Genomic DNA, 25,663 nt, shown 5'->3' on the forward strand with positions numbered 1-25,663 from the left:
ATGCATTTTTGATTTCCCAAATATGTGGCCTTCTGATCTCAGTAAGACGGATAAAGAGACTTTAATCAGCTGCTAGGAGGAATTAGGGATGGCTAATTGTGCCTGCCACCTCCATTACATCTCTGCCACCTACGGGGCTTATACCCATTCAACAGGGCCCTTCCAGGCCTTCATTAGCTGCACACCAAAGGCTCTGGAAATAATTGGCCTCTACGATTTAGAAATTGGCCACTGGGCTGTAAAATACCAGCCACTGGGAAAGGCTCTTACTTCGGACTGGCGCTTTGATACAGCCTGACTCTGGTTGCAAGGCTGCGGCAGAGCTGTCATCTCTCATTAGCACTGCAATGAGAGGAGCGAGCTTCCTCATTAGCACAGCCCAGCGGCGGCACCAAAGCTTTCCAGGCTCCCTCTGTGGGGAGCACCTCAAACCAAAGGGACACAGCCCACCTCCCAAGCCGGCACAGCAGTCCCGGGCGGTTTCTCTAGGGGAGCTCCGGGATCCTTCACTCCTATTTTTCCCCTTTTCTCCAACCTATTTGGGTGCTCCAGCCCCTGGGGCTGCGAGGGAGCACCTGAGAGCACCCACGGCTCAGCAGCTTCACCTGTGTCACCTCTGCAGGTGCCCTCCCCCCTCTTTTGGGCAGGAGGGGTGCTGATCCATACCTCACACAGCTACCTACCTCTGTTTGGAGGCAGGCAGAGGTACAAAGGCACAAACAGACAGGCCTTGCTTCCAGCACAGGAACACACCGACTGCAGTTACACCTCACTACCTGCAATCAACCCCTTCCAGGCCCTGAGATTTCACACCTCTACTGACAGCAACCACACTTGTGGAGCTCCCACTAGTTGGTCCTACAAGAGATGCCCATGCCACAGGCAAGATGGACAAAATTCCCTCCCCCTGGGCACTGGAGAGGGAGGAGCAACAGGCACCTCTGGTGCCCAGCCTCACTGGGATCGCACAAGCAGCCAGGACTCTTCATCCCTACAGACTCCTTCCCTGCCTGGGCACTGCTGCTGTTCACCCCACAGCTCCCCGCTCCTCCCAGGAAACGGTGCTTGTTCAGAAACCTCAGGGCAGAACTCCCAGCTTTGCTAGAAGAGAGGCTGTTCCAGTAACAGAAACAGACACGGTGCAGGCAGGGGCAACTTGTGCCAACCAAGGTGGGGAGGTGCCCAGGAAGCTGGGAAGGGACACAGCCGGGACAGGTGACCCAAACCAGCCAAACGGGGTATTCCATGCCAATTACATCATGCTCAGCATACAGGAGGGCTTGTGGGGGAAGAGCATGTGGCTCCAGGACACACAGTTTTTGGGGGACAGTCCAATTTCAGAACAGCTCTGAGCTGTACACCTGACTTGTACAGTTCAGTGCATCACCAGTTTTGTATATTTTGCTATAAAGTCCTATTACTATTTTATATTTCTCTGCTATCCCAGTGAAGTGTCCTTATCCCAACCTGCAAGGTTTTGGAGTGTTTTTTTGGCTTTCTCTCTTCCACCCCTTCCCCCCCCCCCCCCCCCCAATATTTCCCCCTACACCCTCTTAGAAAGAGCAGCTGCATGGTGGTCAGCTCTTGGTTGGGGCAAACCACAACATCAGTGTTGCAGGTTTGCAGCACTTCATGCTCACTCAGGGCGATAACACTCATACAACAGCTCCAAAGGAACATCCACAGGCTGGGATGCTGCTGGCAGAGATACAGGGCAGGGGAGTGCAGAGAGATGTGAATTCTTTCTCTACTCAACACCTCGCTCTCCCTGGCAGTGGGAAGAAGAGCCATGTAGCCCGCTGCCTGAGCTTCATATAGATAACATATTTATTGAAAATCTGCTTCACCAACAACGGTGAAATCATGACCAAAAATTACAAAACATCATGATAGTTGGCTTTATAAAAATAAACTGCAGGAGTACACCTCACCGATTCGTACTGGTCTCTTTCACCTCCTCCCTCCTTTAACGGTGCCCGTTATACTCTTCAGCGTAATATACCCTTCTAGAAAATTGCATTCCATCCAAAAAAACCAATGCACTTGTTTTTCCTTAGCAGAGGTCCTTAAAGTGACTTTTCCCCCCGCCCTCCCCAACAATAAATATAGAAAATAGCCTCTAAAGAAATAAATTTTAGTTTGGTCAGCTTAAAAAAAAAAAAGGTCCATTTTCCCCCTCGTGGGATGTGTAGTGACTAAGCAGCCACTCCAACCGTGTCCAAGTCTTTGGTGGCTTTGGCTGCTTAAAGCTGCAGTTTTATGTACAGACGATCAACTGAGATCCTTATTTCTTTTCCCCTCTCCAGAAACCAAAGACTGTGAGATGATGGCAGGTGCAAATCACCAGTATGATCAGTGCCACATTCGCTGCACCTTCGCTGGGGCCCACTGATTGCCCAGGAAGGTAACTGGTGAAAGGAGGTTATCTTTGGCAAGCGAAGCTGTCAAACAGAAGGTGTCTTTGGTGGGTGAACCTGTTGCATAAGCTGCGGTCGTTTCACTCGCGGTTTCCGTCTCTTTGGCCTGCTCTTTGCTTTGTTGATCTGCACCACAAAGAACGCCAGAACCACCATGGCACCAAGAAAAGCAAAGACTGGAATGGTCTGTCCTACGTCCTGGTTGTACTTGCCAGGCATTATACCTGCAAAGGCAAAGAGGTGTGGAAACAACCAACCGCCGCTACAGTGTTACAGAATCACAAGTTTGGAGAAGACCTTTAAGATCAAGTCCAACCATTCCTGTTCTATGCTAAACCAACATCTTTGCAGCGTTAATGCTATCTACCGAAAGGATCAGACAGTAACTCTTGTTCAAAGATGAAACAGCTATTAATCAGATTACATTTCAGACAGGAAGATTAACCACCGCAGACCGATTAGCGAAAATAAGACAGGTCGCTAACATTACAGAATAGCACCAGCATTTCCACCTCGACCTCTTTGGGCACGTGAAACTATAAAGCCAGATTTCCCCTGTAACAATGATCTCCTGTTCTGCATTAGGAAAGAGATGCAAATGCTTCACCATGCTTCTACCACTAAGTAATTCCCGTAAATCACACCAAATCCTGAAGCCATGAGGAAAGCGATTGCATGTGTGGGCTCTGGAGCAAGCACAAACACAGTGAGGCCAAGCCACAGAACCAAACTCTTCCCTTTTTACAGGCGTGTTCCAGGCTAGCAGATCAGCCCAGGAAAAGAGCACACATGGGGCTTCCCAACCACTTCCTGCTGGGCCTGGAGCGCCACACTTGTACAGCAGAGCAGCCTGCTGTTAGACCAAAAGCTGCTTCAAGTGCTCCATGTAACTTGTTAGCATAACACCTTGTCCAAAGCACTGTTCAGACAAGCCCTTCTGGACTCTGTGCACATACACACAGAAGTTTGGTTAGCATGAGGTATTGAGCCACAGCTCCCAAGCAGGGAGACTGCTGCCGACACCCTGGTCTGAACACCACAACAAACCTCAATTACCCACTAAAATCTCCCCTCTGGTATGCCATATGTTTTTTTTTCTGAATGAACTATTCATATGCAAAAGTATTTCTCTCTGGCCTCATCAGTCACCCTTTACAACACAGAAATACTATTATTTGCAGGTTTTTCACAGCTGAAAGTAAACGTGGCCTCTCTTGTGGCTGTGCTATGGTTGTGGGGGTGTTCTGGTTGTTTTTTTTCCCCAAAGCTTATACAAACAGCCAAGCAAAACAGCCATTTGAAAGCTTTCCAGTACTTACCTCCGGGAATGTCCCACGCTCCACTTTCTCCGGGGGACAATGGTCTCACTTGGGGTCGGTTCTGTCGAAAACTGGGCAGAGCCACTTTATCAAGGTCGATTGACAGTAACTTTTGATGTTTCCAAAGGTTGCTAGAAGAAATTTAAAGACAGAGGTGTCTGTCTTACTTCAGTAAGCAAGTGACAGTCAAAACATACAAATTCCCCCCTCGGCTGGACCCAGATGACAATCCAATCCATCTTTTAGGTTCTGCGCCTTGCAGGCATCCGAAATTAAATCCAGACACCACAAGGACACGCTTGGATCGGCAGCTATTTACTAACAAGTCTTTCTCTTGCACGCAGACTGCCACAAGTTGCCATCAGCAGCTCAGCAGACAAGGAGGACGCATTTACTGATGCATTCGCCTCCAAGTGACTGACAAACCATATGCCAGAAGGCCGAGTTCCACGAGCTGTTCAAGCTGCTGCTTCAAGAAAACTATTTCCAAGGCGTGGGGTGGCAATGGATTTAAGCAAGGCCGCTCACTCCAAGTTAGGATCACTCAATCACAGCAGTGAATTGACTTGCAAAGCTATTTTTAAATTCGCCCACTTCCATACTGTAGCTGTGAGGTGAATCAGAATTATTCACTGACAAGGCATTAATCACTATTTCCTCTTTGCAATCTGGAATTTCTCTAGGAAAGGCATTTCAGCTGTCCCTTTCAAAAGCAGATGGAACAGTAATTTTTCATCTGAATGCAAAAAGGAAACTTCTTGTTTAAGACAGACGTGTACTAACCTGGGGGCGGTTTCATTCAAAGGCTGTGGTTTGGCCCAGGACAGGTGAGGACAAGCAGGAAGGGACCGAGGTTTAGGGTCTCCCAAGTGAGCCTCAAGCACCTTTGAGTATCGATGTAAATGGTTACCTGCAACTCACAGCAGAGACAGACTGAGTTACCAAAAGAGCTACCGGCATTTGCTGTTCAGTTTTTGACTGAACAGTGTTGCTGTAAAACCAGGATCTCTTTACAGGAAAGGTCACTTGCAGTAAGATCTCAGTTAGAATTACCCAAGGGGTAGTTAGAAGTACACAAGGGGTACCTTACAAAGCAGTAAGACTGCGCACCTACAATGACAGGTAATCCAAGTTCTGCTGGCAGCAAAATGGAATGCTTTATACGTGCTCTGTAGGTAGCAACCAGAATGCTCCCCAGCAGAACCAGGCACCCAAGAACTCCTACCCCATGAGCAGAACATTTTCTTTAGTCAAATCACAACTATAGCGTGCCAACCCCCCACAGGAAGTGCTCCCTCAATGCAACACTGTAGACCTCACACCAAACTAACCGTACTGGCATGTAACTCAAGGTCTGCCTGGGTCTTCCTAAATCCCACCCTGACACTCCTCAGTTATGGGCTCTGCTTGGTAATTAAGGATCTCACCTTCCATCCGCTCGGGGAGAGAGTAGCCAGCTCCCGACGGCGGCCGCTGTCTGTTTTCAGAATGGCTGAGACTTGGTGGTGTCACCCCATAGGAAGTGTACTGCAGGAGGGAATCCAGGAGCCAGAAGCAATCTGTAGATTTCACAGCCCCAAGCCCCAAAACAAGACATACATTACAGCACATTTCCAATGTCTTTCTGCTAAGGATGAGATTTCTCCAATTGCAGAAAGATGCAACTTTAAATCCCTCCTCCCCAATACACAAACACAGAAGTAATCTCTTCAGTCTTAAAAAGACTCTCTTGTCTACCCAGTCAGGCTCTTTTGGTGAATAGGGTAGAAAACAACAGGTCTTAAATACAGGAATTCCAGGCTGAGCAAGGCCATCCAAGTCCCTGCAAAAACTACAGTTTTCCAGTGAGGAAACACAGGAAGCTCAAAGATCCTGCTGTCGTTTCTAAAAGGGAAACAAAGAACTAACTCATTTTTGAAAGGACAAAGTAAATCTGTAGCAAAGGAAAGAAAAAGGTAGTGTTGTCAGTGGAAAGTTATGACTCATTTGCTTTCCTAAGCTTAAAAAAACCCACCCCAAAAATAAAGGAAGGGGAAAGGTTTCAGCAAAATCCCAGCTACCTACAGCTGCAGTATTGATCAGGCTGGGGAGCAATACTATAATATACTTGATCGTGCTTTTCCTTTGCACTTCAACAGCAGGCAAACCCTCACTTTGATTGCCTCCTGAATCACTACTGCCTTAATCCCAAGCTCCCCCAAAGGAACAATCACTCCACATCACAATTCTCTGAAGCTCCCATTTGCGACAGCAGGACAATGCCTTATCAGCCATTTCCACCACACAGCAAACTAGTTTTCTCAGAACCTTCCCTCCGCCCTGAGGAACTTGCTGGGAATGGAAATTAATCTTCATAATCCTCGTGTCCATTAAACCCTCACCTTTGATTTTTTTTAAAGAGGTCAATCAGATTTTAAGGATTTATATTCACAAATGTTAGGAATTTACCTCAGTTAAAGTCACCGATGTCTCTGCAGGAGACACAGCTCCTGCTTCACAATTTAAAAGCTAATTTTAAAGGATTTCTTTAGAGCCTTCCAATTTTTCTTGCTTCACACTGAATTTAACAGTATTAGAGAGTCACAAAGAGTCATTTAACTCATGAAACTCTTCTCATACTACGTGTTTTCAATAACCTAGAGCAAGTGCTAAAGGCACAGATTTGTTAGTGTTATGGCAACTCATTGAAAGCCACCCAGAGACACATAAGGAGAAACCAGAGAACTTCCCACAGAAAAAGAAATGTTTGGGAAAGGGAGAATTGAGCTGAAGATGGAGAGCTCCCTCAGGCAGTTCATTTGAACTTAAAAAAACGAGGTGAGGAATGGATTAAATAACCAAGTATTTTAAAACATCGTTATAAATATACTTTTCATCACAAAAGGAAAATTCAGGTTGAACATTGTGCTCAGTGGAAACGCAGAAAAATATTCACATACTGAGTTACCTTCAACCTCTCAAGCCACAGATCTACAATATTGTTATGATGTTACACATCAGCTCAGAGAGAGTGCTAGAAAAAGGATTTAAGGACTCACCACAGAGAGAACGGCTTCTCTGGGAGTCCCAGAAAGTGCACACTCACTGCTCTCACCCTCCCTACCTACAGTTGCAAACACGCACTTTGAAAACCCAAACTGAAATTCCTACTTCCTGACATATTTACACCAACTGGTTTGTGTCAAAGTAGAATAAAGTGAAAACAGATAACTGAATGTTACCACAAACCCCCACAGGAATCACTGCAAAGGGAGCAGTGTGCACTGATGAGCAGACTCACAAGATAAAACCCATCGTGCCGCATAAACATTCTGAAAACGCAGCTGAGGCAAAAGCAAAGGGATCCCCTAACAGCCTTTTCACAAGGCCACATCAAGCATATGCAACTTTAGTGTTTTCTAGAATCAGAAATGCCCCAAAGAAGCAAAAAAACCCCCACAAACCAACCCTCTCTCCCCCCCCCCCCCCCCCCCCCCAAGAAACAGTTCCCAGAGCTTGTGGAACAGAAAACCAGGCCAGGGGTGGAGGTGTGGGGAAGAAATGTTCCCAGCTACCAGAGGACTGTTTAACGTGGGATGCTACTGTTGTAACTACACCTGACAGCGTTTCCAGCAGTGCTCTGCAGAACTGAGATCAATCCCCAGCAAGGAATAGAGATTCCCCTAGAAAACAGCTGATGGGAGGACAGCTGTCAGTAACCTGTCCTGCATGCCAAGGCTTACACACCTTTCTGCCGATGGCTGTCATCCAAGCAATTGGAGTCACCGTACAGAACGATTCTGCCACCGCCTTCGGAAGGAACTTGGTAAAGTCCCAAAATAGGGACGTTTTCAATTACAGCAGTCTCCTGTTTTAAAACTTCAAGACCTAAAGCAAAGCACAAATAGATTTCACAAGCTGCAAAGCATTAATGTCAATTTACCTGTAAGCCAAGTCAGACTACATCACAAAGTTACAAACACAGCTATGCTGTTCTTCATGTCACAGGTTTATACTAAACGTTTTCCAAAACCCCAAGATGTTATATGACAAGAGTGAAAACTGCTCCACAATTCCAATTGTGAAATTTCCTGCTGATACGAATGTTTCTCTCTCTTTGGTGCAGAAGTTGAAAAAGACCTCACCACCTGGACTGTATTCAACATTCCTGAATGAAAAATACCAATGTTTTCTTTAACAGGTTCAAAATCAAAATGATGGGCCTCACAAATCACTTTATGTTGCTTTAGTCCTTGTGCAGAATTCTACAGTACACAGTAACTTAAAAACCAGCCATCACAATATACACTGCTCTTTCCCAATTTACTCTGCTACCAGGCCTGCCTATTCCTGAAAAAAAACTTGCCATGAACTAGCAAAAGAGAATGGAGACATTCCATGAAATGCAACATTTGTGTGTCTCTAAGCAGCATCTGCAAGACAAAGACTTTGATTTAACTTGTTTAAAACAGCCATTCAGGGGAAACCCATTTTAAAGACTGCTGGGCTTGCATCTCTTTGCAACTCTGCAGTTGTGAGTCACCAGGTAGTTAGCTTTCTCTGTTCAGCCTTTGATTCAGGAACAAAGAAAGTGTTGTTTAGTAAGAATATCTAAGAGGAATCCACCACCTCCCAACTCCCCCAAAAAACCCCAAGCCAAACACAACAACAGAAAAAGAAACTCCGATGAGTTTTCCCACCTTCTCCCATCTCTTTATCCTTTGGCTGATTTCACTGGCTCCTCACACCCCTGCATTATGAACTGGCAGGTAAACCAGTCTGCATTACATCCAGCCCTGCCAGGACTCAGGGATCTGCTTTTCGGCCTTTTCTGAAAAACTCTGAAGGAGTTTAAAAGCCTGCCTCCAAAAGCACTGTATCTGAGCAATAAACTGGCAACCTAAAAGACGCTGATAAACAGAAAAGAGGAAAAAAGCAAGTGCAGGAACCTTCCCAGGATGAATGGGAAAGCCCAGGACACCTGGCTATAAACTTGCTGTTGGTGCCTTACAAATCCATGCAATCATTTTGCCTCCTGTGAGCTGAAAGCTCTCATGCAGCAGGAGGGAAAACACCCCAGTTATGGAAGGAACTAAAAAAAAGTTCACACAAAGCTGGTTTCAGGTTAAAGCTTTCCTGCCCCTAACACTTACTTCAAAACCCCAAATCAGACCAACATCAAACTCAGCATTTCATCTCCTTTACTGTAGATGTTGCCTTTAGGCAGCAGAAGCAAAACCCAGAGCTCTTGCTTCACGATTGCAATGAAAAGGATTCAACAGAGAAAGCAGGTCCAGCTTCTCTCTCTGTACCCACAGATGTCTTTAAATACAAACTCAACCAGAGGCTGCATGTATACACTCAGACATTGTTGTACTATATAAAAATTGCTAGAGAGACATACTGCAGCTGCTTGTCAGGCATCCAACTACATGTTCTAGGCAAAACGAACAAATACCTACCCTGTTGATGCATTTTTCACTCCATTCTTTTTACACCTTTAGACTTTGCAACTTTGCTTGCACACCACCTCCAAAGTTCTACTTAAAACAGAAAAAACAACAAGGAAGAGCCTACCTTGATCCTTGAAAGTCTGCGCGATGACAATGCCATCTTCTGGAAACTTTGCAATACTGCATCCTGATGCGTAATTCACTGAAAGGCAGCACAAAATCGGAGTTTAAAAACTAAAACTGACACTCCCCTCCCTTCCCACCAGACTTCAGCGAGCTGTTAAAACAAGGACAGAAGAAAACACATCCAGGAATGCTGCTCTGAATTTGCATGTTTTGACCGATACTCAGAGAAGCCACTTTCTAAGTACAGCTTTAGGAGGTTCATCTTTTCATGTGGCTTTCAAATCTTTCCATTTAGGAGACTGACATTATCTTTTTTGAAGCTTAATCAAATGCCAGCAGGAACAAAGTATTTCACACTAACAGCCACTATTTATAGACAAAAGAACCTGTCCCCTTCAATCAATGCTGATGAGTATAGACACACCTCAGCGTTGGTGCCTCCTCTTTTCATACACTTTCTGAGTGAGCTGGTCAGAAACCAGCTCCAAACATTTGGAAACAAAGCATGAAAACATCGAATGCCTTGGTCAGATAAAGACTGCCTAGACTCAAAATGTCTGAATACAGACCCCTGACCTAAACACAAAGTGTGAACTTGAAATCAAACACAGTGACATCTCAGTTCATTTCAGGGGGAACAATGCAGAAGATAAGAACAGGAATTTACAAAGCATCTCTGGTTGTTGCGATGCACGTTTAAATCGGCATATTCCAGGGAAAACTTCACATTTACACTTAATTGTGAAATTAAAAGCACAACTAAATCCAAGGCCACAACTTGGCAATTAGTATTTATAGCCCAGAGACATATGCCAACAACACTCTTTGAAGTATCAGCACTTGGAATGCAACCCTCAATCGAGGAGATTCATTACCTTGTCTGAATTTTTTTCAGATACAGTCTGGAAGGAAGTCATCGTTTAAGGATGCTCCCAAGACTCTTTTCACTGAATTTCAGTGGTCCCCTTGACTTTCATGCAGTCTCATTCTCACAGAAAACTACTTTCCACCCACCACGCTGTAGCCCGTGTAGGCAATGGACCCCAGGACTCACTCTCATGATTTGCCATGGTAAAGTCTCCTTCGTACAGCCCGTCGCTAAAGGCCATATTCCAGACAGAAAGCAGATCGTTCAGCGCTGGTATGTTAGCACCTCCAGTATCAGGCATCCACCACTGCCTGTAAAAATTGCAGTATAACACAGCTTATTAGTATACAGCATATACTCCTAGAGCATGCATAATGAAAAATCAGGTATCTTCCCACATGCAGCCTTTTCCAGAGTCACTTAGATAAGGAATTGCAACTCAAAGTCTTATTTAACTCCAGAGGCACATGAGGAGCTGTCTTTGACACCTACTTTTGAACAGAAGTTAAGTAACAGTAAGATAAGTCAGTGCATTCCAGTTCCATGCAAAATTTATATTTCCCAGAAGGAAATTTAATTATGTTCTTTGTTTGGCTAAGATGAAGTAAAAATGACGTTCGTGTCATTTGTTTCTCATTTTTCTAGTGAAGCAGAATGTTACTTGCTTACAAACTGCAGAACAACCTTTGATGGAAACATAAAACAAGCTGACTACAGTAATGATGAGGATCCCTATCACCACTGGTGATATTAGTGCATCTTTGTACCGATACACTGGAATTACTTCAGCAATGGATGCACAACCTGGTGATTCTGTTTGTAGCCCACGTTTTCTTTATATTCCACTCTCCAAAAGTGAAAGTGTTATCTATTTTTCTTTGCCAGTCTCCAGTTCCCTACTTTTCACTGTAAATATTTTTGCAAGCTTTAAAAGAAGGTTATATTCCCAAGGGTGCCTTTGCAATTACAATAAAAGAGGTAGCTATTCCCCTTAAGCTGCAGCTTAACACCGCTTTCCTCTTGAGGTAGTCCCTTCTTACAGGCAGCATACATGCACTAAAGTACAGTTTATCACATGTGGTATTTTCAGTGTGATGTGTGCATAAACTGTCAGTTCTATGGCGTGTTATTTCCCAAACAACCATCACCTTGTGTTTTCATCGTAAAATTTGACTTTTCTCATCACGGATGTATTGTACCAGTCACTAAACACGATAAGTGAAAGTCCGTTATCAACATCCCTCCTCAGCTTGGTGATCTCTTCAGGAAAATACTCTTCTTCGCTGTCTACCATCAGTAAGGTCCCTGTGTGTCAAAGGAAAACCAGGAGTTCAGCAGACTGTTCACAGAATCGCAGGACGTTGGGAGTTGGAAGGGACCTCGGAAGATCATCCAGTCCAACCCCCTGCCAGAGCAGGGTCACCCAGACTAAATCCCACAGGAATGCATCCAGATGGGTTTGAATGTCTCCAGAGAAGGAGACTCCACAACCTCTCTGGGCAGCCTGTCCCAGGGCTCCATCACCCTCACAGTGACACAGTTCCTCCTGACATTCCCATGGAACTTCCTCTGCTCCAGCTGCACCCACTGCCCCTTGTCCTGTCGCTGCCATCCCTGAGAAGAGCCTGGCTCTGTCCTCCTGACTCTCACCCTTAATGTATTTATAGACATTAATAACATCCCTGCAGTGCTATCGCCAGTCACACAACGCACATGCAAGTCAACACAAACACACATTTCGTGTGATATCTGGTCCATGTGCCCTCCTCTGGCAGCTCATGTAAAGAAGTCACATTTAAGGATGGAAAACACAAGACAATCAGTTTACAAATGTATCTAAAAAGTAGTTTAGCAGCATTGTATGCTTTAAAAGTCTTATGTCCAACTCGTGCACGTATGGTCTCACGAACTGAATGCCTGTGTGTCAGCTGTGTATTCTGCAGTTTGGTGCCACCCAAACACTCCATAAACTGAGCGAAGCTGTGGCCAAGGTGGACAATCAGGAGATTCACTGTTCATCCAAACTAAATGCAGATGCATCCCAGCAAGAGCATTTTTTACTACTCAATTTTAAATGGTGCTGCACTCACTACTGCAGGCTTGCATCCAGGTAGACAACAATTATTCTGACACTTGGTTTGATTCAGTGATTCAGACCTTGAAAACCAGTTGTGTTAACTTCTACTGAAGTGCCATGGCCACTTTCATACAACCCTCTCCCACTTATGTGAGCAAGCAAGCAAAACCTTCTCTGCATCCCCCTCCTGATGAACACAGCAGGAACAAGCCTCATACTGCTCTGCTATCCAATGCTGCCCCCACTCTTTTACCTATCCAGAAAGTGTTAAAATGCCACTGCTGAGACAAAAAAACCCAAACCTATCAGAATGGACACTTTTGGTTTTAATCTGCTATTCATGTCATGCTTCATTTTGACTATGCCAAAATCTTTTGCTAAATACAGCTGTGCTTTGTGGGACTCAATACAGGTGGGCTTCCCCTCTTGTTTTACATGACAAGGACAGAAAACCACACTAATTCTACTAGACTCCCAAGCAAGCCTCTGCAGTGACACTTTACACAACTAAATATCACCATATAAATAATAAATACTCCCACTGTCACAATAAATCTCTGCTACCATGCGAAGTTTTCTTTACATCCCCACAGCATTTTGGTTTTCTAAAAACCAGGTCACTTCAGGAAGAAGTGAACAGTATGGTGAACAAGGCAATTAACCCACGCTTACCATACTGACTCGCATCAAAACAGGTAAACGGGGATCCAAGAACCTCAACGAAGTACCCCATGCTCCTCAGATGCTGGTACATATCCCTGAAGTTTGTGTGGATATGGTCACCATTCCTTGGGGAAAAAAAGATAAAAGTGCTGAAGACATTTAAATCTCGCACGCAGAAAGCTGATTTAAATCCTGTGATTACAAATTATTTCCTAGTTGCCTTAAGTAGTCCATTTTTCAATTTCAAATAAGCTGTGGTTTTCCAAGCACTATTTCCTCTTTGCAAAATTCTTCACAAATGACAGTGTTTCCAAGTGCTACAGAGAAGAGTTGGTTATACAGACAAAGCCAGAGATAGAGTGTGTTTCTTACAAAGTACAATTCTAGATGTTGGCATCACCCCAAAGAGAAACACTGCTTCATTAAAACCACAAGCTCTTTGCAGGACTTCCTCCTCACAAGAGCCAGTAAGAGCAGTTTAATTACACAGTGGATCATCTGTAAATAACCACTGAAACTCAGCAGAGAGTTCCTGTCCATTTGCCATATATCTGCACACTCAAAGGAGCTTTCCAAAAGCCTACATCTTGGTCACTGACCCACATAATTCTCACTTATATATTGTTGCCCAATTTTTCCTACAGATGCTTTTGCTCTCCATCTCTGAAAGACATCAGGTCAGCTGAGCTTCGCCCTGCTTCAAAGATGGGCTCCCTCAATAGACAAGGGGCTTCTTCGGGACTCAGTCTTTAGAATTTCTCATGGGTTTTGGTAAGTGAATGCTGAAGTGGCCAATAAAGTGCCCCCCTTAACTTCCTGGGAGAAATTACGACAGAAAAGAAAAATGATAGCCAACACAAAATGTCAGTGTCTTACACGTACATTTTAAAAGATTTTCACTTCATGTGAACAAAACCACAGACTGCCAAAAAAACTGCACCAAACACATGCAGAGGCCAAATGCTTTTCAGGGATTTCTTCAAAAATATCATCCCATGCTCCACTGAAAAAGGCCAGAGCTCTCTGGCCCTCACCAAAATGACCCCTTATCATTAACATATAATCAAGAAATACTGATTTAATAGAACCCGAGATAAATACCAATCTAAGGGATCGTTCTTCATCCTCAAATTATCCCTGGGGAAGTATCCTGGTGGATAACGGAGATTATGATATTGATCCCAAAGGACTCGCTTACTACGAGGTGGAGTAGGAATAATCTTCACTTTTATTGGAAGCTTCACCGTTGAAGTCTGCTCTGCACCATTCTTCGACTGAAGGACAGAACAAACTACAGTGAAATCCTTTTTCCCCACAGGAACAGTCATTCAACAGTCAACTGTGGATCATAAAAGACTGAAAAAGCAGAGGTATCAAATCTGCCTTTGGTCAGCAGCTCTTGAGGCAAAAAGATTACTTTTGCCTTAAATAACCACAGTATTTTTTCTGCACTCAACTGTTTGTATTTATGCTTGAACTGGAAATATTTAAAATATTAAATAATATATATAACAAAATATATGATTTGGTTCAATCATTCAAAACCTTAAAAACATCTCAGGAACAATAAAATGTGGTTCTAGAAGAGATTAAGGAATCTCTTTTTCAAAGCACAGTGCGTAGAATTCAGAATAAACAAATGAAATTATGAAGCTGGTCTCAAAGACAGGTTTTCTGATTCTGAAGCATACCTAATTTGCAGCTTAACCCTGCACTCAGCTATTATTTGTACTCTTCAATTTCCCGACCCCAATCTAATTTACAGTTCAAATGACAGGACCAGAGCAACCCCTTAAAAAGGGGTTATTTGTGTATCAAGAAGCTATTTAAATAATTATTAACACAGAAAAAACCAAAGCAGTGAACAGAACTTACCTCATTTTCTGCAGGGGATGATACTGTGATCATAACATGGCCCTGAGCAATGCCTTCCCAAGATGCTGCTTTCTTTGCTACAGAGATGGAAATTGCTAAGTACCCAGACCAAGGCCACAGCACAGGGGAATAGGAGAAAGCCACTTCAATGTTATCCCCGTTTTGGGGGAGATAGGGTTGCCAATCTGGCTGTGAAACGAAGAATACAGAAAGAACACTGTTAAAACAGTACTGGCAAACACTTAGTTCTGTACACATAGCCCTCCCTCTTCCCCTGCACAAAGAAGGAACAAATCGATTATGTCAAATTTTAAAATCTCCATGAAGCCCTTTTGGGGTTGGTGACAACACAGGCCAGTGAATCAACCTAATTGTGACACCCTTCGTGATCCACACTACAGGCTTTTCAGAGGCAGGACCCTCAGAAGCTACACGAGAGTAGCACGCTGCCTACATGCACCTGCTTTAACATTTTGGGGTCCCGTGCAAAAATTTATTGGGAAGAACACAAAATTTCCTTTTACTAACAAAGGGAGCTATTGCTATGACAGATGCAGGGAAATTATATCAGTCAGCTGTGTCTGAATAGCATCATAGGCTAATGATGTTGCTTAAGAGCTTCAGTGACCCTTCATGTAAGCTTAAAACTAAAACAGGCCTTGGAATTCACACTAGAATGTTGAGATTAAGCTCATTTACACTGGGTAGAGTTTTGGGATAGGTGCCAAATTTAACTTGTACTGATTGCCAAATCAGTCATACATTTAAAATTATTTAAAGCTGAATAAAATAAAAAAAAATAAACACAACCTCCCTAGTCAACCAACATGCTCAACATCTCTGGGGTAAAGAAACAGGTTTTACAGCAGACCTTGGTTATTCAATACGTTAAGGTCATTCTGACCCATGGAAGAGGCATGATTTATAATGTCAGGATTCTTTAGCAAGACTGCTTGTGCTCCAGACCACAAAAACAAAAGAAAGAAAAGTTCATCCAGAAAGATTTAAATACAATCAGAGAATACAAAGCAATCTTTAAGCAGCTAAGTATCCTTCAATCCAAACTGGTTTTACAGAGACAAAATGCTACACGCCCCTGAAACCAACGCACTGCTTGAAAACTTGCAGACAGCTCACGTTGACAAATGTCACTACACTGGGTGTGTCCTTTAAAATCAAACATTTTGCATCTCTTGCACTCAGCAGTAAGAAATCTGATTTGATCTAGGACTTGGAACAACATTAAGTCTTACCTTGTCTACAATTCTCCCAGTGACTCCCATACCATTGAGGATAGTAACATTAACGATGGTTGGCATCCCTCCATAATATATGGGCTGAGAACAATAGGGCCACATGTAGGGACATTCCGTCAAGTCAATATAGCTTGGACTCAAACTACAGCAGGATGGGGGAGGCAAAATAAGTAAAAAAATTAAAACAATAAACAGAAATATATGCCTCTATGCATAGCTCTGAAAAAGGTACAGATAAAACATGCCAGTCATAGTTGTTCCATTAAGCTCCCACCTCGCTTCTCAAATCTGCCCCAAAATCTTCTGCTCTCCCTCTCTTTCTTTCTTTTAGATGTTAAGTGATTTTCACCTCAAAAAAGGAAACTTTTCAGCAGTGGGAATGCTCTTATTCTCTGAAGCTAAAATTTAAGTACTTTTCTATTGTGCTCTAGGCTACATTATTCATAACATCTGAGGCTAGAAGTGGAAGTTTTTAGCGCTCAGACACTTCATCCCCTACACTGCTATAACTTAGGCAGAAAATACTTTGACTTCTTATACATTCTTATCAAAATTTATGCTCCAAGATTACGTAAGATCTGTGCAAGTTCTCTTTCTTGCATAAGCACAGGTTGCTCAACCGAGTTACACATGCATCACCTGCTCTCATTAAAAGAAATACAGCAGATTACAGTATATTGTTGATTAATTAAGGATTAAAATTAACCTGGCCTGTGGTTTATAGCTGTTGAGGATCTGATAAGCTCTCAGAAGATCCAACTTGCCATGTCCTTGTTCAAACATATTGACTCCAGGAAGCCTACGCGCTGACGCAATAAGCGCCTGCTTCATACTTGCTGGATTCACCATTTCACGTTTCTGTACTGTGCTGAAATAGGAAGCAATAAATAAATCACATTAGGAGGCCTTTATTCTACTTGCTGGCTAATCTTGTTTGCCATTCTGCCCTAAAAGTAATTTGATTTAAAGAAACTGCAATAAAACAATCAGTTTGCTGTGAGTAACATCTTCTGTTCATATCTGTCTATTATTATTACTTAATTTCTCATTGGAATAGCTGAAGAAAAGTGACAAGTTTCTGACACATTTCTCTTAAAAACTAGTATTACATGAGTTTTGCTCCTTACAGTGTGCTCCATGACCAGCAGTCATTACTATCAGGGCAACATCCTTATATGCTAAATAAAGTACTCTGAAAATCAACGCCTCTGTAATTGGAAACTTCCTGGGATCTTTCGCAACACAGCTCTTCTGGGGGTGGGGAAGAAACAGCTTTGTTGGTCAAAGAAAAACAGGTTTTATGGAGGAAATACAATGATGACTTTGAATTTCTGGTATGTTTCTCAAATAAAGGTTTGTCTCATCTTTATGTAGTAGCTGTGACAAACGCAAAGTAGAGACTTGCAACTCCCACCTTCCTTTCGAGTTCTTCGGTGTCCAACAGGTGACTTACACAACTGGACAAAAGCCATAAAACCCTAAAACCTATAAAATTTACAAGCACTCAGATAAATATCTGCTACAGATGCCTACTTTGAGAAGCTGCTCTTCTGCAACACAAATAAACAGAAGAAACTCAGCAATGCAAAATAATTACAAATGTGACAAAATTACTTTGTGGTACTCTTCTCCCTAGTTACACTTTCAAAGGCATAACTGCTGTTCAAAACAGTTCTCCAGTTTTTCCCAGGAAGCTTAGAGCTAGTCAGACAAGGTAATGCCTCAGGCAGAACCATGATTTTACCCTCCAAGTTTGTTTCTCTGTATCTAAACACAATTTAGTTTTATTTGGTGGTTCCTTTATTGGGCCTTTTGTGACCTTTCTGCATCAGTATCTTTTTAGAGATTCTTATTTAAGACTTACCTCACTAACAAAGTAACAGCACCTGCCACCACAGGGGATGCTACACTTGTCCCAGAGAGCGAGCGGCATCCACCTTTCATACCAGAACCTCTCACTCCAGAGCCGTAAGTAACAATATCAGGCTTCACTCTACCATAACCTCCAGGCAGCTCCTGTGAAAGAAAGCAGATAATGAACACTGGCTGCTTCATTTGGGCATTTAAACTAACCACAGTGCAATTACCAACTAAATCAGCTGATGTTTAGCATCAAGGAACAGCAAGTAACACCTAAAGGAGGACTCAAGCTGTTTATGACAAGTTCTCAATGTTTCAATGCTAACATACTGCCCTTTACTCCAGGATCTGTGCTAAGCACTAAACCACCGACCCAATAACTGCGCTGCTACCTGGCTAATGAATGAGATGCAGCACAAGCAGAAACATACAACAGTCCCCTTAAAGCAAGATCACAATGCCATCTCATCAGAAATCATATGCACAGTAGGTACCTCCTCAGTTCAACAGGCAAATGAGTGCAATGTTACCTGCAGCATCTGGAAACCCTAGAGTTTTCAAACTAAGGGAAAGACAAGCACCAAGAACATTAAGCTTCTTGGTTAAAGACTTACAGTCTCTAACCATTCTGATCTCTGATGAAATCTTTTATCACCAGTTACACATACCATCACTGCATGGGATTACCCCTTCAAAAAACAAAGGTTTCTTTTACAAGGCCCTTATTTTGGCTGTAAATGTGGCTGGTCATGGTCAAATTATCTTACCCAAGTGGTCATTCCCCTAGACGAAAAGCGAGCTATATTATCTTCAAAGTCTATGCCACCTACTCCAATCACATCCATCTGGTCAGCAGGGTTATTCAGAGTCCTAGAACAAATTGGGAGACAGGAACACAAAAAACAGGACACAGTCGTAAGTTTACCTTGATAATGGACACACGACCATCAGATTTTTGTCAGACACTCTTTTAACCTCCACAGAAACAAATTTTGATCCCATTTAATACAGTTATATTAGTACCCAGAGATGTCTCCAGCTAGGAGTACTGCCACTCTTTTACTGACTTGCCACTGTTTCAGTGAAAAATACTTAGCTAAGCACTTCAGAAATTGCTGTACTACCACAGCGAGTGATAAGGATGGTGGAAAGGGAGTTAGGTCACCTTCTCTAAACAGATTACAGCAAAAAGGAGGGAAAAGTTCCTGACTGAGCACAACTACTTCCACGAACATGTAACGACATATTTGCTTTCCTTTGCAGCAGCCATTGGAACTTACCCGTACAAAGGGCCGTCGTTGCCAATGGCAGAGACCATGATGACATTGTTAGCCGTCAGCTCCCATACCTACAAAACCAACCCACAGTAAGGCTCTGCCTGCATAAGACAAAAGACTTGTCTAACAGTCATACACCCCACAGGCCCTGTCACAAGCACCCTTTGTCCAACTCCTCTCCCCTACTAAGACTTAGAAAATACATTGCACTGATACATTCAGTGTTAAGCTCCAAACTTTAAGATCATGTGTCCGATAACCCACGTTTGACAGCAACACTGCTGGTAATATGTATTTAGGTTACACTGAAAGAAAAACTCCTGCCAGCAGCACAGCGCTCCAGATGCCAAAGTTGAGTTATTCTGAATCCCCTCCAGTAACATTCTGGGGACAGGAGTGAAATCACTGTCAAAATAAATTTCAATGCAGGTTGTCATAAACAAACAAACCAGCCAAAAAAAAAGGGTAGAATTTCTATGCCTCAAATCCCTTAACTATCCTTTAGAAAGAAAATTGTTACCTCTTTTAATATGCAAATTAATTCACCTGTGCTTTTGAAGGACAGATCAACAATTTGCCTGAACATGAGCCAGCAGTGTGCCCAGGTGGCCAAGAAGGCTCTTCCCAGAAAGAGCGGTTGGGCATTGGAGCAGGTTGCCCAGGGAGAGTGGTGGAGTCACCGTCCCTCGGGGTGTTCAAGGAATGGGTGGATGAGATACTTAGGAACAGAGTTTAGTTTGTAATATAGGTGGTAGGGGGATGATAGGACTAGAGGATCTTGGAGATCTTTTTCAACCTTAATGATTCTGTGATTCAAGGAACCATGACATTTACAAAGCCGAAAACCTAACTGTCTTATCCCAAAAACTTCCTGTCGCACAGCTGAATCAAGTACCTGTAATTTTTACCTATATGTTCTTAAACAATTTGCTGCTGAATTCCAGCTATACATATTTTTACTATGAAAGAATTTAACCATGCAGAGTGGAAAAAAAAACAAGGGTGGATTACCAGCTTTTTCTGTTAAGGGCCCACTTAGTTGCCTGCTTGGGAATCACACTTCCTGGCAGCATGTACAGCATTTGTCAAAGGGGCATGCTTCCATTGCTCTCCCAATGTCTGGGTTGTGTCATTCAAATGAGGGGTATAAACACTATGACTGCTTTACTTCACCTACTCACCTTGTCAACAAACGGATGATCCATGAAGTCTGGCCCACCAATACTGAGATTCAATACATCTATCTTCTTTAAAATTGCATAATTAAAGGCATCGAGAAACCAAGATGTATATGAGACCTACGTAAGGAAGAGGGGAAAACAAGCTATCATTGGAAAATCCAGTGATTCCTTGAGAATACAGACTTCAGACAGAGAGAAGAAACAGCACCAAAATAAAACAAAAAAGTGACAATGGCCTCATAGTACTTTTAGTGTTCAGTATATTTGAGTGATTGCTCCAACACTATATGGATCAGACTTCCACACGTTATTTCTGAAAATATACCAGCTCTGGAAACTCTAGGACATCCTGTAGTAAGTCTCTTAAAAAGATACGTCCTTCTCACTTACCAAAGAAAATATGCCAACATTTACAAGTAGCGTGTAAACATTCCCAAAGGAAAGGATTAATACAGCATGAATCTGAAAAGGCAGAAATTGAAACACACGTAAAATAGATACCTGGTTATTGGTGAACACTCTAAAAATGTGCAGTTCTGCATTTGGAGCAAATCCTTGGCATTCTCTCATGCTGGCTATCACACCTGCTACGAAAGTCCCATGGCCTAAACCTATCATAGGGAGAAGGAAACAAAATAAGGTGTTAGAAGACAAACCATAGCATTGTCAAGGACCTGTACTTTTAAACACCACCCATACCAAAAAATCACAGCCATCTAACAGACTTCACAATAACCAGCAAACACCAGGCTCAGTCCTAGTCTTCTTGAACGATAATTTGCTGTCGGGTTCAGTGGGCCCAAGATTTCCAGCACTGTCCATCAGCCATAACAGTTGATTAAACTCAAGTGATACACAGATGCTCCACACTATCCACCCCTGATTGCTATCGAGGGAATCAAGAGCCACACAAAACAATTATGAGAGAAAAAGATTATTTTGGAAAACACAAGGCCAAGGCCAATGTATTTTTACACAAACTTTGTAAAACTTTTATTACAACTCTGCAGTAACTGTATTTTTGGAAGGATAAAAAGTTTAAAAAACCCCACTTTTTTTCCTCTCCTCAAAAAGAATTAATCTTTTGGTTTATGGGACTGTGTGCATTGCATCTCTGTGCTCCAAATCTGCCTGTTCAGCAGGTACCTGGACATAAAACTAATAAAAACTGCTACAATGCAAAGAGATACCACACAGGACATAACTACAGAGGTACAGACAAGACCCAGCAAGGTATGCATACAACTTGAACTCTCAAGGGATTAAACTGCCAACTGACTCAGTGACCCAGACTGTATGAAGCTAATAACCTGTGAAAGCAGGCAGTCAGGGCAAGTCAGGGTCGACATAATGAGAGAGGAACACAAACATACCACAGAAAATCAAAAAGGTCTTTGGAGCATTGATGGGCATGAGCCAGCAAAGCGTTTGTTGATGAAAAAAATGCAGATTAGAAAAACTCTACAGGAAGATACCCAAGCTCAGATTAGTTTAGGACTGCAAATGCTCTCCCTCTTCAGTAGGGAAATGTGTGTGCTGTGAAACTGTGGAATACATAGAGAGGAATAGGAAAGAAGCAGCCTTGCGGGGTTTGCTCTCACCTCCACCTACTCTGACAACGTATCTGTGCCTGCATAGTATCTCCTTGCCCTGGCATTTTTCAAGTGCTATGACGAAATGTGACACATGATTCAAAGGAGACTTATGCAACACCCTCCTGGAACCTTAATACTCTGCTGGATTTGGTACACATACAAGGTGCTTGGGACACTGCAAAATTAAGCACCACAGTTTTACAATGGAAAAGACATGACAAGAACAGTTGGACAACTGCATGCAGGAACTCACCGTCATCCAAGGTTCTCTCGTTAGTCCAGTTCGTTCTCTCCTTTACATTTTTGAAATGTGGATGTTTCTCACTCAGCCCAGTGTCAAACACTGCTACTCTTACACCAGCACCTATAACAGAGAAGCACTGCTTTTTCTGATTCAGCTCCATTGCAAACCTGTCAGGTCAAAGACAACCTTTTTCTTTCACATGGCATGCAACTCACAAGCTCAGTAAACGACAGAACTTCAAGAAAACATACTGCAATTCAGAAATTCCACCACAGATGATAAATACAACCAATTTATCTATCAAGTACAGCACACACATACAACTAAGTATTTCACAGGCATTCAATACATCTCAACAATCTCTCCAAACTGGCACCCAGTGAGAGATTAACACATAGGACCAATGAGCCTGTTCCTTACACCTGACTTGTCCCTATAAAAAAAGGCAATTGTTCTAAGCCAACAGACAGAAGCATACCTGTGTAACCCATCTGCCAGAGGACGTCTGCCTGCAGGGTCTGAGCAACTTGGCGTGGGATAGCTCTCAGCAAGCGCCTGCTTGAGTGTCGCCCTGTTGCATGCCAGAAGCCAGAACCTAAAGAAAGACTTGCTCTTCTCAAGGGACGAGATGACTGCCACTTTTGGGTCCATCTGGTTTCATTGCAGTGCAACACTGGATCAGCTACACAGAGAGAGGATGAAGAAAACAAGACAGTATGAAGAAAACCACAAAACATTAGCTTTCTCTACAACAAAAATCTTAAGACAGGGGAAAATGTACTTTCTCTGATCAAAATCAGTAAAAGCTTCTATTTTATCTACTAGGGACATTGTGATCCATAGTGTTTGGTAACTGACTGCTGCAAAAATAACTGCTTCTATGTTGTAGCCAGAATCATTGTTGCACTTTTGCAAGGGTGTGACACAGCCCTGACAGTCTGACAGGGAAAAAACAGATTTCTGTAAACTAAATAAAAACTGTAGGGCATTTCTCATTTGTGTAACACTAAACTGAGGGTCTGAAATAAGACTGAGGACACTTTTCCCCAGCAGCCACACAGAAAATTACTTACACTCTGAATATTTGAGCGATCGGAAGACCTTCCGCTGAGGTGTGACACGCTTGATGTTTGGATGATCTTCCAGCGTCAGTACTCCATCTTTCTGTTTCTCATTGATCTGAATAACTTCAAAATCACTAGGATAGTCACTGGCCGGGTTGTTGCGAGGTACAATCCTCCAGTTCTCAATATCACTACTTTTTAGTGCACTTGAAATAAATTTACTTCTAGCTTTAGCCGTGAAGTATCCATTAAAAGCCACAATATACTCTGGAACAAGAGCACAACCTATCAGAACTGATGTTACAGCTTACACATGCATTCACATCACAAAAAAAAAACCCAAAATAAGTCTTTTTCTTTTTTCTTTATCCACAATAATCATAATTTGAGGCACTTTTCTGTTGCTTTTAAAAATCTGCGATATATTTCTGCGCTATCTAATGATTTCTTCCCCCCACTATGAAACCCTCAAAACACAATAAAAACCTTTGAAAGGTAGATTTGCATCACAGAACAGTGAAAGGATGGGGAGGAACATGGGAGAGGTAACAGACTTACTGCTACATCCTGACATGCCAATTCAGAATACTTCTCCACACATATGATTAAATACATCTAACCTCGACGTGGTATTGAGTTAGCGTGCAAACTACTGACACCCAGTATGATACACAGAGAGAACAAAGCTGGTGCCTTGATCAGGGTTAGCGATTTGTGAGGGGACCTCAGCCCCACCACTGCTTTCACCACTGTGTCTGCAGCTAGCTGTGCACAGGAGCGTGGCTACAGCCACCCAGGCACCGGCACAGCTCAGCCGTGGAAGCGTTATGGGTACCTGAGGCAGTAAGTGGACGCAGGGTCAAGACGTCCTACTGCTCTCCTTTGCCATGGCAGCAGCAGTATCTGCCTCACTTTGCCTTTCACCTGCTCCCTTCACAACCACCGTTGTGATTCTTCCACAGGGCTATTATTGTTTCCAAGATTCCTCTTGAACACACACACAGATTTCTCGCCTTTCTCACCCCTGCAGGGCCCACTTGTGGTTACTCTTCCTAAAAGAGCCTCAACCATACCACCAGCCAGGTTGACAGAAAACACCAGAAAGTGACCAGACTCACCCACCTGAGCCTTCAGGCTCCATTTGCACCTTTAAAATCCTCTTATTTCCCACACACACACACTTTTCGTTCTCCTTCTCTTTGAATCTTGTCCCCAGCTAAACCAAGAACCTTTTTTTTAAAAAAAAAATCTTTCTCTTTTTGCATATAGAGAATTTAGCAGATGATAACCGTAATTTTCTGAATGTTACAACTGCACAAACACCACAAATCAGTAACATATGCTTGAACTTCCCAGGGTTATATTTTTAACTGCTTAACTCTTTATTACCATGCTCCACAACCGTTGAAGTGAATTCCACTTTCAAAGTAAGGCGAGAACATCCAGGACATACGTGAGCCTCATGAGAAGAATTTCCTAGTCTGGTACCGAAGTGTTTTTTGCCACAGAGTAAAATAACAACCAGAACAAACCAGATGTTTGCAAACTTCATGGTCATGGAAGAAAATGGTTTCATTCCAAAAATTCCATAAATTCAAATCTCAGTTTTCTTCTTCATAAACTAGTTCATTTTTGTTTCAGTAAACGTTGCTTTCACTGCGCTGATCAACTGGATATTCTTAAAGCTGTGTCCAAAATAAGTAGAGATTTCATGGTCTTTTGAGGTAAAGCCTTGCAAACAGGCTCATTTCTTTCTACGCTTCTTCTCCATTTTGTATGAAAGGATTCGGTCACTCAGGATGTGGTAGCTGAGTCCTGTACTCCATTTCCGATGGCAAAGTTAACTCCCTAGAAGAATTAGCAAAGCTGATTCCAAGCCAACCTGTAAGGCAGAGCAATATAGAAAACAATTACATTCACAGTTGTGCAGATGTGTAGCCTGAAAAATCACACAGGACAGACACCCCTGGCAGCAAGCACTGGAAGCAACACAGGGAAAGCTGTTCATATGTTCCATTCAGCCATTATTCACAGGTGCCCAAGTCCCTTCCTTGTTCACACAGAGGGCATAAGGGACACTCAGGCATTAACCTGACAAGGGAATAGGCAACTGCAACAACCCAACTCTACTGCCCGTGGTGTAAGGGGAGCGAAGAGAACCAAGCAACACACCAGGCCCATGGCGAGGAAAGAGTGAAGTGCAAAATATAATATTAACATGGTAACAAGTGTCCACACACACTTAAAGATAACATTGTGGCTTTTTTTCCAGTCAGAAACACAGCTAATAAAAATTCTGCTACCATAGGTCAATTTAAACACGGAGAATCAAGTTCAAACTCTATGCCAAAGGCTAGTAAGGACATGAGAAACTGCAGAAACTGTAGGCCCTGTGCTTGTCAGAGAAAT

General features: G+C 42.9%; 1 protein-coding gene across 1 annotated transcript; it reads right to left on the bottom strand.

Moving 5' to 3' along the window:
* Positions 1 to 1,804: 1,804 nt before the first annotated feature.
* On the bottom strand, positions 1,805 to 24,806 carry MBTPS1 (membrane bound transcription factor peptidase, site 1; the record flags this gene model as incomplete). The annotated part of the gene is made up of 22 exons (XM_084270305.1): positions 1,805 to 2,641; positions 3,737 to 3,867; positions 4,520 to 4,646; positions 5,164 to 5,295; positions 7,463 to 7,603; positions 9,293 to 9,370; positions 10,349 to 10,473; positions 11,311 to 11,467; positions 12,912 to 13,027; positions 14,004 to 14,176; positions 14,778 to 14,966; positions 16,031 to 16,175; positions 16,740 to 16,901; positions 17,898 to 18,049; positions 18,661 to 18,763; positions 19,174 to 19,241; positions 20,352 to 20,468; positions 20,853 to 20,962; positions 22,200 to 22,310; positions 22,669 to 22,872; positions 23,264 to 23,521; positions 24,644 to 24,806. The coding sequence occupies 22 exons, from the start codon at positions 24,804 to 24,806 to the stop codon at positions 2,445 to 2,447; spliced, it is 3,159 nt and encodes a 1,052-aa protein (XP_084126431.1). The 3' UTR covers positions 1,805 to 2,444.
* Between the last annotated feature and the right edge of the window lie 857 nt (positions 24,807 to 25,663).

This window comes from Gallinula chloropus, assembly GCF_964237585.1.
Source record: "Gallinula chloropus genome assembly, chromosome: 13".
Classification (NCBI taxonomy): Eukaryota; Metazoa; Chordata; class Aves; order Gruiformes; family Rallidae; genus Gallinula; species Gallinula chloropus.